Source organism: Prosopis cineraria, unplaced genomic scaffold (assembly GCF_029017545.1).
Source record: "Prosopis cineraria cultivar Desert tree isolate PC_DT_omini unplaced genomic scaffold, ASM2901754v1 PC5, whole genome shotgun sequence".
Lineage (NCBI taxonomy): Eukaryota > Viridiplantae > Streptophyta > Magnoliopsida > Fabales > Fabaceae > Prosopis > Prosopis cineraria.
The window spans coordinates 1,714,354-1,726,935 of record NW_026555336.1 but is presented as its reverse complement, the minus strand read 5'-3'; the positions used below and the strand labels follow the sequence as shown (position 1 = coordinate 1,726,935).

General features: G+C 31.0%; 1 protein-coding gene and 1 non-coding gene across 6 annotated transcripts; both read left to right on the top strand.

Moving 5' to 3' along the window:
* Window positions 1-7,163: 7,163 nt before the first annotated feature.
* LOC129310641 (uncharacterized) lies at window positions 7,164-10,389 on the top strand. Of its 5 annotated transcripts, none has more exons than XM_054952550.1 (6): window positions 7,164-7,182; window positions 8,049-8,146; window positions 9,059-9,235; window positions 9,314-9,412; window positions 9,514-9,759; window positions 9,874-10,389. In XM_054952550.1, the coding sequence occupies exons 2-6, from the start codon at window positions 8,081-8,083 to the stop codon at window positions 10,114-10,116; spliced, it is 831 nt and encodes a 276-aa protein (XP_054808525.1). In that variant the 5' UTR covers window positions 7,164-7,182; window positions 8,049-8,080; the 3' UTR covers window positions 10,117-10,389. The 5 variants fall into 5 exon arrangements, with proteins under 5 accessions (XP_054808525.1, XP_054808526.1, XP_054808524.1 ...); XM_054952551.1 differs by lacking the exon at window positions 7,164-7,182 and adding an exon at window positions 7,189-7,746; XM_054952549.1 differs by lacking the exon at window positions 7,164-7,182 and adding an exon at window positions 7,189-7,746 and having other exon boundaries at window positions 7,854-8,146.
* A 2,117-nt stretch (window positions 10,390-12,506) lies between these two features.
* Window positions 12,507-12,580, top strand: TRNAI-UAU (transfer RNA isoleucine (anticodon UAU)). Its single transcript has one exon. It is a non-coding gene; the product is annotated as a tRNA-Ile (tRNA).
* Window positions 12,581-12,582: the final 2 nt, after the last annotated feature.

The window sequence follows — 12,582 nt, the reverse complement described above, 5'->3', positions numbered from 1 at the left end:
AAATATGTCTATATTTAATAATAATAATGACACATCACCTGCTATGTATGTATCAACTTGTGACATATTACCAACAGTCTCGTGCCTCGTCACCTACCATCTGGTACCTCATCACTCGCCACATGTGTGATAACTCATGATATGTCATTATCCACCTTAAACTATGTCACTTGCTCCTTATCATGTCATATAATATTCATTATATTTATACTAAAGTCAAGACTTAAAACCTTGACCTTATACGTTACAAGCCTTATGCTCTCCTTCTTTACTAGTTGAATTGAAAGGCACCTGCAGTCATTATATAAGAAATTAAATATTGTTATTTCACTATATAAATATATCAAATAATATATTATAAAAATACACATATATAAACATATTAAATTTTATTTTCAATTATTAATATGTTAAAAATATTTATATTTTATTTAAATTATTTTTATATTATATTTTTAATAAAATATTATTTTATTAATTAAAATCAGATTAAAATAAAAAAATATTAAATATTAAATAATTGCAGTGTTGCGGGTGAACTAAACGATACTGATGTGCATTATTAATTTATTGGTGAATAATTCCGAGTGGACTTTCTGTCAAAAATTTAAAATAATAATAATAATCACAACAACAACAACAACAAAGGATATTGATGTTAACCATTCATTTCATAGAAAAAGTTTAATTTGATTGACGTGTGACGTGACTTTGCGACTTTTAAAAACCGACAAAATTAAACGGTTTTTAAAACCTTGGTTAAAAGACACTTTTACCTCAAAAGTATTTGTAAATGACCAACGGACTTTCGTTCAAATTAAAAAAAAAAAAGAGACCAACAGACAAAATTAATATCCACTCCAATCCTATTTATTAGTGGCGAAGTTAGAACTCCAAATCAAGAGGTGTAAAATAATTTAATAAAAAATTAATATTTTTTAAAAATAATTATTATATTAGAATTAAAATTATAATAATATAAATAGTTTTATTATCATTTTTTATTTTTAAAAAGTTATATTTAATATATTAATATGGTCTTTTATTATAAACATGCTCTTCGTATCTTATCATAATTATTAAAAATATTATATATTTAATAAAATTTTGAGCATAAATATTTTACATTTAGTTTAAAGGGTGCAAAATATCAAAAGTAAAGAATGTAAAGTTATAAATTTTATATGCCCCATTTATAATTTTTTCAAAATGAGGGGGTACATTTGCATCCCCTTAAACCAATGTGGCTTCGCTATTTATAAAATTATATTCATAAATTTTTAATACAAAATCCTTTAAAAAATTAATAAAATATTTGTTACTCATTTAAAAAAAAAAGCCCTCTCAACTGGCTTTTCCATTCTCCACTTCCCCCCAAAAATCATATCAATCCAAAAATAATTTTGAAAAGTTGTAAACTTTTTGGACATTTAACTAATTTAACTAAATTCATTAATCTCATAAAAGTAATGAATAGGTACTTACATAAAAGACTGTTAGGAGTAACATGAAGCAAATGGTACCTCACATTTTTTGGATCCGCATTCCATGCTCATCACACTTATGGGTGATCCTAGCTCTTCATTTCGTCCTAAAATGATCTCTATCATAATTTTAAATTAATTTTTAAATATTTTAAATATTATATTTGTCAAAATAAAAATTATAAAAAATTATTATTAAATCTTCAATATCTAAAATATATCTAGATAGTCAATTGGTAAAAATTATAAAAAAATTAATATTAAATTAGATCATCTAAATTATATCTGGACTATCCAAAATATATATTTATAGTCAATTTATAGAAGATATAAAAAAAAATTTATCTTAAATTGAATCGCTCAGATTAAATTTGAACAAATAAGATTGATTATCAATAGATTTATTCAAAAATTGGTCTCTTTTATGCATTTTTATTTTGATTAATATAAAATAAAAATTTAAATTTAAATCTAGATTATTTAGATCCTGTTAAGAGTGACGTGTGTGATAGTGCTTATCATATAATGAGCACCGAGAGCAGTCCTCATTTAATATTAAAAATTTCTATAATTTTTATTTTGACAAATATGATATTTAAAATATTTAAAAATTAATTTAAAATTAAGAGCAAAGATTATTTTGGGACAAAATGAAGGGTTAAGATCACTCACAAGAGTGATGAGCATGCCGTGCTCATCAGTATGAAGAGCATAGAATGCAGATCCCACATTTTCCTGCCAATATGTGATATCATGTTTAGGTAGTCACACAACTTGCCATTCTAATTAGGCACTTAAATCTTTGAATAAACACATAAATTTAGTCACCAACTATTTATTGAGGAGCATCGACAGCCTATATGATAATTTATTGAAATTAATATCAATTCAGCACATTTTTCTACACTTTATGTGATTAATTAGATCAATTGTAAATATTTTGGGTTTAAATATAGAAAAATGAGCTTTATTTCAAATTAACCTAGAAAATAAAATTTATTGAGAATTTTGCAAAGACTCTTACTTTGATTTTAAACTTTAAAAGATCTTATAGCTGTATCTATTATTTTAGATGATTTATTTTAGATATTTTAAAGATAGATAGCCAAATGATGATTGAAGATGTATATAGAAACATAACAGTAGAAAAATTGGAGCCAAAATCAAAGATTAAAGGCTTTGTGTCACAGAGACGAGGAGTCCTAGAGATGCAAGAGCGTCGTGATGCATTAACAACACACCGCGGCGCAATTTCACATTTTGCCACATGTGCTGCGGCGCATGACCTAAATCCTGCTATGCATTTTAAGTTGCATAATGAAAAAAAAATCAAGGTAGATAAGCCATAAACACACCTCCAAACACCAGATTACTATTTTTAAAGATTCTTTGAGGCTTGCTCTGCTAGGGCTTAGGGTTTTTGAAGGAGATTTAGCCAATGATTAAAGATTTGAAGAGATTCAAATAGATTTTCTTCAGTTTTTCTTCTTCTCTTCCCTTTTCTCTCTTTGTTTCTGATATGGATGCTGTATATTTTGACATTTGTGGCTCTTTTTTGAACATGGGTAGCTAGTTCTCTTGTTCTAAAATTATTTTGAACCTTTATATGGATTAAGAGTTGAATATTCCTCTCTTTTGATAGTTAATAATATATATGTGTTTATTTTATCCTATACTTAATGCTTTTAAGTGATTAGTCCCCATTTAAATTGTTTTGTTCATTGAAGTTGAACTTGAATAAATTAGTATTGGACTTGAAATTTACTAAGATAATTGGATAATTTTGTTGGTAAAATAGAGATATTTTATTAACCCTTTATAATCATATTAAGATTGATGCTTAAAATTTATTTTCACTAACCATTTCTAAGAGATTGTGCAATTTTAATGTTTTTAAATATACTTGATTTTGATTTGAGAAAGCTTTTTCAAGTGAATTGAAATTTTAAACTAACACTTATTTTCATTAGAAAAATCTATTTGAGAGGAATTAATTTAAGTTTTATGAAATATAAAAGGGGAGAGATAATTCTAGGTCCTCACTTCTGAAAATCAAAGTTTCAACAAGTTTTAATTACTTTAAAATAATTTTAATTAAATTTTCATTACTTTCACACAAACATACTCTTAATTTTGCTCAACCTATCTTAAAGTTTAATAGTGAATTTTAACCCTTATTTGTCTAAATCCTCGTGGGAATAATAACTCTGAAATATTCTACACTTGTAATGACTCGTACGCTTGCAGTAATGCTTGACAGAGAACAATATACTATGAGTGAGTTCAAAATAAAATATGAACTATAAAAAGAGGAGCATTTAATGACGCTTGTTAGTTTTGAGTGGACAAACATCAGTTGATCATCTGAATATGCTAATTTGATCCAAGTTTTTTCTATGTGGCTTTACATGAGGTAAAATTTAATCCACATGGTGCCTATGTGGCAAAGGCAGAAAACAAGACATTTTCTTTCTCATTCACTCTTTCACCCTCTCTCCCCTTACCATCCCTTTCTCCTGGGGCTCTTAGATGAGGTGATGAAGAAGACGACAAGGGATCTTTTGATCTCATTGCCACATTACCAACCCACCATTGATTTGCCATTTTGAGAATCACTGATAAAAATGAAGCTTATCACTAGGAACAAGATGAGACTTTTGTCTTTGCACTCTGTTTCTAGATGCTTTTATGACTTGAACAAAGATAAACACAACAAAAATTTGGCTTCAATCCCTCAATAACAAAAATGGAAGAAAAATTAAAAAGCTTTAGTTTTTGTACTAGATTCATATCTCTACAACCATACCCCAAAAATGTAAGAAACACAATCCAAAACTTAAACTATCAAACTTTACCACATAAATCAAACATGAAGCATGGTTAAGAAATTACTAGCAGACCGAGCACTAAAATGAAATCCTAGTTTTGCTCTTCGACTGAGTTATAGTTTGTGGGTAATATATGGAGATCACTACAACATGATAAGAAAGGAAAAGAGAAGGAGCATACTTATCGAGTGGCTTTGAGTGATTGTTTGAAGGAGAAGCAACAGTTATGTTGTCGGCAGGCTTGTAAGGTGATTGGGCAGTGTTGGAAGAGAGATTGAGCTTTAAATCCACGGCAATTTCAAAGAATCCTCTCTTGCTAGTAGTAGACCAATTGTTCTTTAGTGAAGACTCGATGTTGGTGACAGTAGCGGAAGCATCGAGCAATTCGAGTTGCAATTTAATCTCTTTGAATTTAATCATGCTGTACTTATATTGCTTTGCTTTATTCAAGCCTGTCATTCTGCCATCCATGAAGTAAAGTTTAGGTCGTCTAATGTTTGATTCCAGTTTGAGTAAGAAAGGGAGAATGAAAGGGAGGGGTTGAGATGAAGAGGGGTAGTGATGAAACTAGAGAGAGTTAGAGAGCTGAGAGAAAGAAGTGAGAGGTAGAAAGGTTCCTTGAGTAGTGACACTGGCGACTAATGAGTGGGGGTGAGTTAGTGAGGGAGGGAGTACCGATCGGCATACCTACAAGAAGAAGAACTATGAAGCATCAATATGGATATGAGTATGAGATATGATATGGCATGACACGCGGACACAACAATTTTCAAAAAATTTTAGGATACAAGTACCCACAAGTAAAATTGCGTAATTAACAAATAAAGTTATATAATTAACAAGTAATACAGTTCAATTGAAGATTTGGCAAGTAAATTCAAATAATTAATAAGTCATGTTAAAATATTAACAAGTAATGTAGTTCAATTGTGAGAGTCATAAACTTAACAAGGAAAGTTAAGTAATTAACAAGTCCCGTTAAGGTATTAACAAGTATAGTTGCATGATTAATAAGTAATATAGTTCTGTTGCTGTAGTCATGGAGTTAACGAGAAAAGTTAAGTAATTAACAAGTCGTGTTAAGGTATTAGCAAGTAAAGTTATGTAATTAACAAGTAACATAATAATCAAGTGGTTTGGAAAGAAGAATTATTATATATATAATTTGTGGATTATATGATTGAATAGGTTCAATGGCTTAGTGATCCATAACCTTTTGGTGAGCTAAGGGGTCATGGGTTCTACACCCACCCTTAGCTACTTTTAGAGAAATAATTCTCCATCCATCACTGGTGATAGTCCAGTTAGTGGCTGGAGCTTCGACGACGAAGGTCCAGTGGTTGTCGTTACCGGCGGTGGTGATCTGACAACGGTAGTTGGTGTTTTTTTAAATATTTGAACTGAGGATATTTTTATATTTTTCACACTCAATTCATTTTTAGTTTAACCTTGGAGGATTGAATTGAAGTTTTAAATTCTTTAAGGACCCACACAAAATTATGTGTCTTCCCAGGTCCTTAACTAAAATCCTCCCTAAATCAAACATGAAATATGGTTAAGAAATTAACAATAGACCAAGCACTAAAATGAAAATCCTAGTTCTACTCTTCAACTAAGTTATAGGTTGTGAGTAATATATGGAAATCACCACAACACAATAACAAAAGGAAAAAAGAAGGAGCATACTTAACGAGTGGCTTTGCAGGACTAGTGATGAAGGCAGAAAAGGGCAAAAGGGTGCTCTCCCCCTATAATTCCAATGCTCCTTCATTTTTTTTTAATTTTTCTTTATAAAAAATGTGAAAATTAGTTTTTGCCCCTATATTTTTTATGGTTTAAATTTTGCCCCCCATGTTAGCAAGTTTGGATTTGTCACTAGCGAGATTGTTTGAGGAGAGGCAACAATTGTGTTGTAGGCAAGCTTGCAGGGTAACTGGGTAGTAATGGAATTAAGCTTTAAATCCACAGTAGTGTCAAAAAATCCTCTCTTGCCACCAGTAGACCATTTATTCTTTAGTGAAGGCTTGGTGTTGGTGGTAGCGGCGAAAGCTCTAAGCAATCCAAGTCACAATTTAGTCTCCTTGAATTTAGTCACGTTGTACTTATCCTACTTTGCTTCATTCAAGCCTGTCATTCTACCATCTGTGAAGTGAAGTTTAGGTCACTTGATGTTTGATTCCAGTCTAAAAAAGAGAGGGAGAATGAAAAGGAGGGGCTAAGATGGAGAGGGGTAGTGACGAAATTAGAGAGAGTCAGAGAACTGAAAGAAAGAAGTAAGAGGTTCCTCGAGTAGTGGCATCGATGGCTAATTAGTGGGAGGGAGTGACGATTGGCATACCCAAAAGGAGAGGGAGGAGAGAGATGCAAGGAAATGCCACATGTACAGCTGCCTCAACAAATATTGGGTCAAAATATGATCAACTAATACTTATTTACTCAAAACTAATTGAAGGCATTAGATGCTCTCTCTTTTTTATAATTTATATTTTATTTCAAACTAATTCATAATATGGGTTATTAGATGTTTTTTAAAAAATAATTGATAATTAAATTTGAACTTTTACCTTAAATCTTTTAATATTAACTAATAGTTGACATCAAAACATGCATGTTTTGGTTAAAAATTTGAGGGAAGAAATTGATGTCACTTAACTTGCCAACTAATAATACTATCACACGTCAACTAACCATGCCAGCTAGCTAGGATTAAACATGTGGCAGTATTGTTAGTTGACTGAGGATTTTAACTGGGTCAACTATTTATGTGAAGCTGACGCGCACAGCACACTTCGCTTCCCCTGTTTGTTTAATAAAAGCCATAAAAAACAGAGGTTTCATGAGTTGCGGCAGTTTTTCTCTAAGCTTCTCAGGCAACTCTCCGCTTTTCTTCCCTCACACCACACAAACTAATATTCATACATCGCCCCATTTTCGTTATTATCGCTGTTTCTTTCTTCCTATCTCTATTTTCTCAAGTGGGTCTGTCAGATTTCTTTTTCCTGTACTAGCTTTTCATATTCTCCTTACAACACTACGTATTTTGAGGGTTTAGGGAATCATATTCCGCTCTTTTCATTAGCTCTTACTTTCCAAGTATTCTCTTTGCTTTTCTTCAAATCCGCGCATGTTTTTTTTTTTTTCCCTGTTTGTTATGCTTCATTTGATAAGATTTGATTCCCTTTTGTTTTCTTTTCATAAAGTTCAGTTCCGGAATTCTTTGCAGTTTGCATAATCTAAACACTAGAGTTTTCGAAATGCCTTGTTTAAATTTCACTGACGGTATGAACGAAACCGGCAGAACAGTTTCTCTTTCTAAGAAAGTCAGCGGCTGTGTGTAAGGTTGCATTGATCGGCGTCTGAAACTCCCTTTTGTTCTTAACTGGTCGTAAGCGTCATGCTCGATGGGTTTGAAAAAGAAAATTGAAGTTTCCAAGGTTGACTTTCGTATCCCAAGGCTTTGAAACTACCAAAACCGGCAAGAATATGTGGCTGTTAGATCCGAGTTTTGATTTTTAATTTTCAATGATTTTTTTGGTTCCAGAAATCTGGCACTCTGATGTTTTGCCTTCTTGGACTGCAACTCCCGGAATCAGCCAGCTCTTCTCTCACACATCTTTCCTTCTTTCTTGTCAACTTACTGTCGAGCATTAAATCTGTGGGAGATGTCTGTCAGAGTACAGATTAATATCTACATGTAGTAGTTTGGTTATTAAGTTCGAGGATTTATGATGTGCAGGTTGAATTGGATTACAGTAATTAAGATCCAACATGTTCCGTCTCAGAAGGCAAACCCAGAATCAGGCGGAGCGTGATCCATCATACAAAGATGGAAAGGTAAAGTTGCTTGATATTTCTCTCAACCTTCAGGTTGGATTTGGTGCAATATGTGTGTGTGTGTGTGTGTGTGTGTAGAGTATGTGCGAATTGTTCCTGAATATAGAAGGGAAAAATATACGCTTGTTTTTTTGGCGGTCAAAGCAAGTGGAGAAAATGTAATCCCAGAAAATTTTAACACTGCGTTGAACAAAATAAAGATGGATATGATAGGCTTTGTAATATGCTGGGGGCTATGTTGAAGGTTAATTAAATTGCAGAGATTTTTTTATTGAGAAAAATAGACAGAGTCGATAATCATTTTCTGGAAAAAAATATATAGAATTTCTATAGACTTTGAAATCGATACAGATGATTTTATTATCATTAGTTAATCTGTTATCATGCTATTGGTGTTTGTAACTTTTTTTTATTGGTTAAGGTGTAATTTTATTCTTTTACTTAAAAATGAGATAATTTTATTCTTAAATTATTTTTTTAAGGAGTAAAAAACACTCTTTTATAAGTTGCTTAACGCTCCTAAAAAATAATTTATAAATAAAATTACCTTATTTATTAGTACAATGATAAAATTGGAAAAGTTGATGGATAAAATTGTATTTTAATTTTTTTTTGTGATTAATAAAATTGACTTTGTTTTGATCCCAAACCAAAAAAAAAAAAACCCTTATCATGCCAGCAAAATATGGTAAATCGTGTTAATTAGCAATAAAAAGCACCTTTAGATGTCATATATGTTACACCAGTGAATAACACATTAATTATTGTCAATAAGAAACCATTTGTACTAAAATATGTTAAAATAATTATTTAATTTTAAAAGTTAAAAATTACTTACTGTACTATTTACCCGTATTAAGGGGGAAAAAGTAAAAATTAAGAACTGGGTGGACCCATTTGCGATGTTATCAGGTGGCTGAACTGAGGGCTGCTCTGGGGCCGTTATCTGGGCGAAGTCTAAAGTATTGTACGGACGCATGTCTGAGGAGATATTTGGAAGCAAGGAATTGGAGCGTCGACAAAGCCAAGAAAATGCTGGAAGAAACAGTCCAATGGAGATCCACTTATAAGCCTGAGGAAATCCGTTGGGTAACTCATATATATTTCTCATGTTCTTTCTGTCTAATAATTTTTATACTTAAAGCTTATTTCTTACATTATCATCAGCCTGAAGTGGCACATGAGGGTGAGACAGGAAAAGTGTCGAGAGCAAATTTCCATGATCGTTTCGGAAGAACTGTGCTTATAATGAGACCAGGAATGCAGGTTTCACCTACCATCATTAATCACTCCACTTGGATTGATTAATTAAGGCATAACACTTGACCTAACCTCTTTACCACTTGTGTTTTAAATTATTTTGCCAGAACACGGCATGTCCAGAAGATAATATCAGGCATTTAGTGTACCTCATGGAAAATGCTATCATCAATCTTCCCGAAGGTCAAGAGCAGATGTCATGGCTGATAGACTTCACTGGATTTTCACTCAACACCACTGTTTCTGTCAAAACAGCTCGTGACATTATTTACATCTTGCAAAACCACTATCCTGAAAGGCTTGGTATTGCTTTTCTGTATAGCCCACCAAGAATATTTCAGGCTTTCTGGAAGGTTTGTTCTTTGTTACGTTTCTCCAATTTTGGCCACGCCCTTGTTGTTGCTCTTTGGGATTTTCTAAGATGTGAGAATCACAAGCAGGAAATTGTTGCATTCTGATTCTGATAGGCTGTGAGATACTTCTTGGATCCCAGGACATTCCTGAAGGTGAAGTTCGTTTATCCTAAAGAGAAGGAGAGTGAAGAGCTGATGAAATCACTGTTTGACATGGAAAATCTTCCCAATGAATTTGGAGGAAAAGCAACATTGAAGTATGACCATGAAGAATTTTCCAGGATGATGATAGATGATGATGTGAAAACTGCTAAATTCTGGGGAGTCGATGACAAACCATTCGACACAAAAGAATGAGGCGGTACTAGAACCAGTGAAAATTTGAGCAAGCACCGTGATCATTAATAATGTGATAAAGAAAGAAGCATGATTTTGTTTCTTTCAATTGCTAACTGGAAACCAAGCAATCTGTCACTGTTTTCTGTATTATCCTCAGCGACTCTCACTCCCCCCTACTTGATATGTCCTGTCGAAATCTCCCTCTTGTTATTCTAATTAATGAACTTGTGCCCACTTCGTATCTTACAAGGGTACGACACTGTTATCATAATTAATATCTTTATTTTTATATTTCGTTTTTTTCTTTTTCGTTTTTCTCTCCTTTTCCTTTTGAGAGTCTAAAGTCTAGTTCTTAGTATCACAACATATATAGCAATAATGCCACTCGTGCGGGGTGATGCTTATACGGCAAATTGACCCATATGCTATAGCAAAAAATGGAAATTATCAAAGTTGTGTGTCAGGTATTATTATTATTTTTTTAAAAAAAACTGAACACAAATGAGAGGCATGGATAACCGAAGTACCTGACACCCCATTCCTTTATCCCTTCCCTCAAACCTCCTACCATTTTTCTCTTTTACACCTGCCCCACTCTCTTCCATCATTATGCATATACATATATATATATATATGACGCGCGACGCGCACATATATATATATATATATATATATATTCACATATTTATGTTTGGTTAATGACACGGAACAAATTACATCATTTTTAAAAATTAAAAAAATAATTTACATAATAATTAATTTCAGGGTCTTTTAAAAGTTTAAAAAGTGATTTGTCCATTTATCTTTATAAGTATAACACACACACACAAACACAGATATGTGTGTGTGTATATATATATATGAGATTTTGATATAACTAATAGTGCATAATTTTTTTGGCCAATATATAACTAATATATAATTAATATATAAATTTTCTTAATAAATATAAAAAATATATTATCTTTTATATATTAAAATTGGCTAAAATATATTTTTTATCCTCTAGTTTTATACAATATTTCAATTTGATCTCTTTTTTTATAAAATATCTTTTCAATCTTATAATTTCAACACCATTGTTTATCAATAAAAAATTTCTACATTCAATTTTCAAATATTGAAAAACTATTATCAAATGTTAAGTTAATTTTTTAAAATAAAAGTATCCAAGAATCAGCCGAGATTTATCATCATCACTCTTAGTTTAATTTAGACTATAGCGTTGGCTACCACAAAAGTTTGAAGTGAACGCTTTACATCATTAATAAATATAATTAATATATACAACTCAATTAAATAAATTATATATGAAACTATTAAAAATAGTAAGCAATATAAAATATTTAAACCATGCATTATATAAAAATTCTTAAAATAAAACATTATATATGACTATTTTCATCATCATTATTTATTTAATAAGAATAATAAAAGATTATAATATATATATCTTATATTTTATGATTTTAAAAAAATATACTTATAAATATATGAATACTAATTTGTTATATATACATGTTTATTTATAATATATAGTATTATATATTATCATGAAAGGGGGTTATTTTTTTTGGGGCTTTTGTAGATACAATTTATATTATAGAACTAAACCAAACAAACAGTCTAACATTTATCATATTTTGCATTATTATCGATTTATTATTTTGTTATTGATATATCAATAATAAACTCTTTATATATCAATAATAAATATTTTATATATCAATGTGAATTGATTATGCTCTCAAAATTTAAAAATTTAGTCTATATTTTTTGAGCACAAATTTTTTTCAGCCAATTAACTAATTTGTCCTATTTTTTTTTCATGGGAAAAGAGAGAGTGGAAGCATGGAACCATGGGGTGACAAGCCATGTTCAAATTTTTACTTTAAAAAAAATCATTTGACGCTTGATGCAAACCAAGTTGTGTGTCAGAATTTTTTTAAAAACTCTGTAGATATCAATTTGTGAATTTATAATATGGGGGTAAATATTTTGAAAAGTGTAGTATTTGGGTATTTTTTATTTTTTGTTGTTGCATTTGGATAATTTAGCCTGTTCATACGTTTTGTTTTTCCTTTTTAAAGGTATGGACCATCAAAATTTTCCTTAACATCGATCCATGGTGAACCTATGCCATGACGTTTTTTGTTTTTAAAAATCTGGGATCTAAGTCAAAACAAAGAAGGTGAAGCAAAAAAGTTGAAGAAAACAGTGGAACATAAATATATAATTTATTTGCCTTCCTGGTGAAATAACTTTTCTTTTTGTTAAACGGATAAACTAGCAAAATTACAGTCATGAACTTGGAAAGCAATTATGACGTTGAAATAATGGAAAATAATGGAATGAACGGCGAATATACAAAGAAATATTGAATATTTAACGAAGCAATGTCATATCAAGGTCCCGTAGCTCAGTTGGTTAGAGCGTTGGTCTTATGAGCCGAAGGTCGCGGGTTCGAGCCCCGCCGGGACCATA

Coding starts and splice junctions, on each gene's coding strand:
- LOC129310641 (XM_054952550.1), top strand. CDS start 8,081: ATGTTCCGTCTCAGAAGGCAAACCCAGAATCAGGCGGAGCGTGATCCA. Junction 8,147..9,058: donor CATCATACAAAGATGGAAAG/GTAAAGTTGCTT, acceptor CGATGTTATCAG/GTGGCTGAACTGAGGGCTGC. Junction 9,236..9,313: donor AGCCTGAGGAAATCCGTTGG/GTAACTCATATA, acceptor CATTATCATCAG/CCTGAAGTGGCACATGAGGG.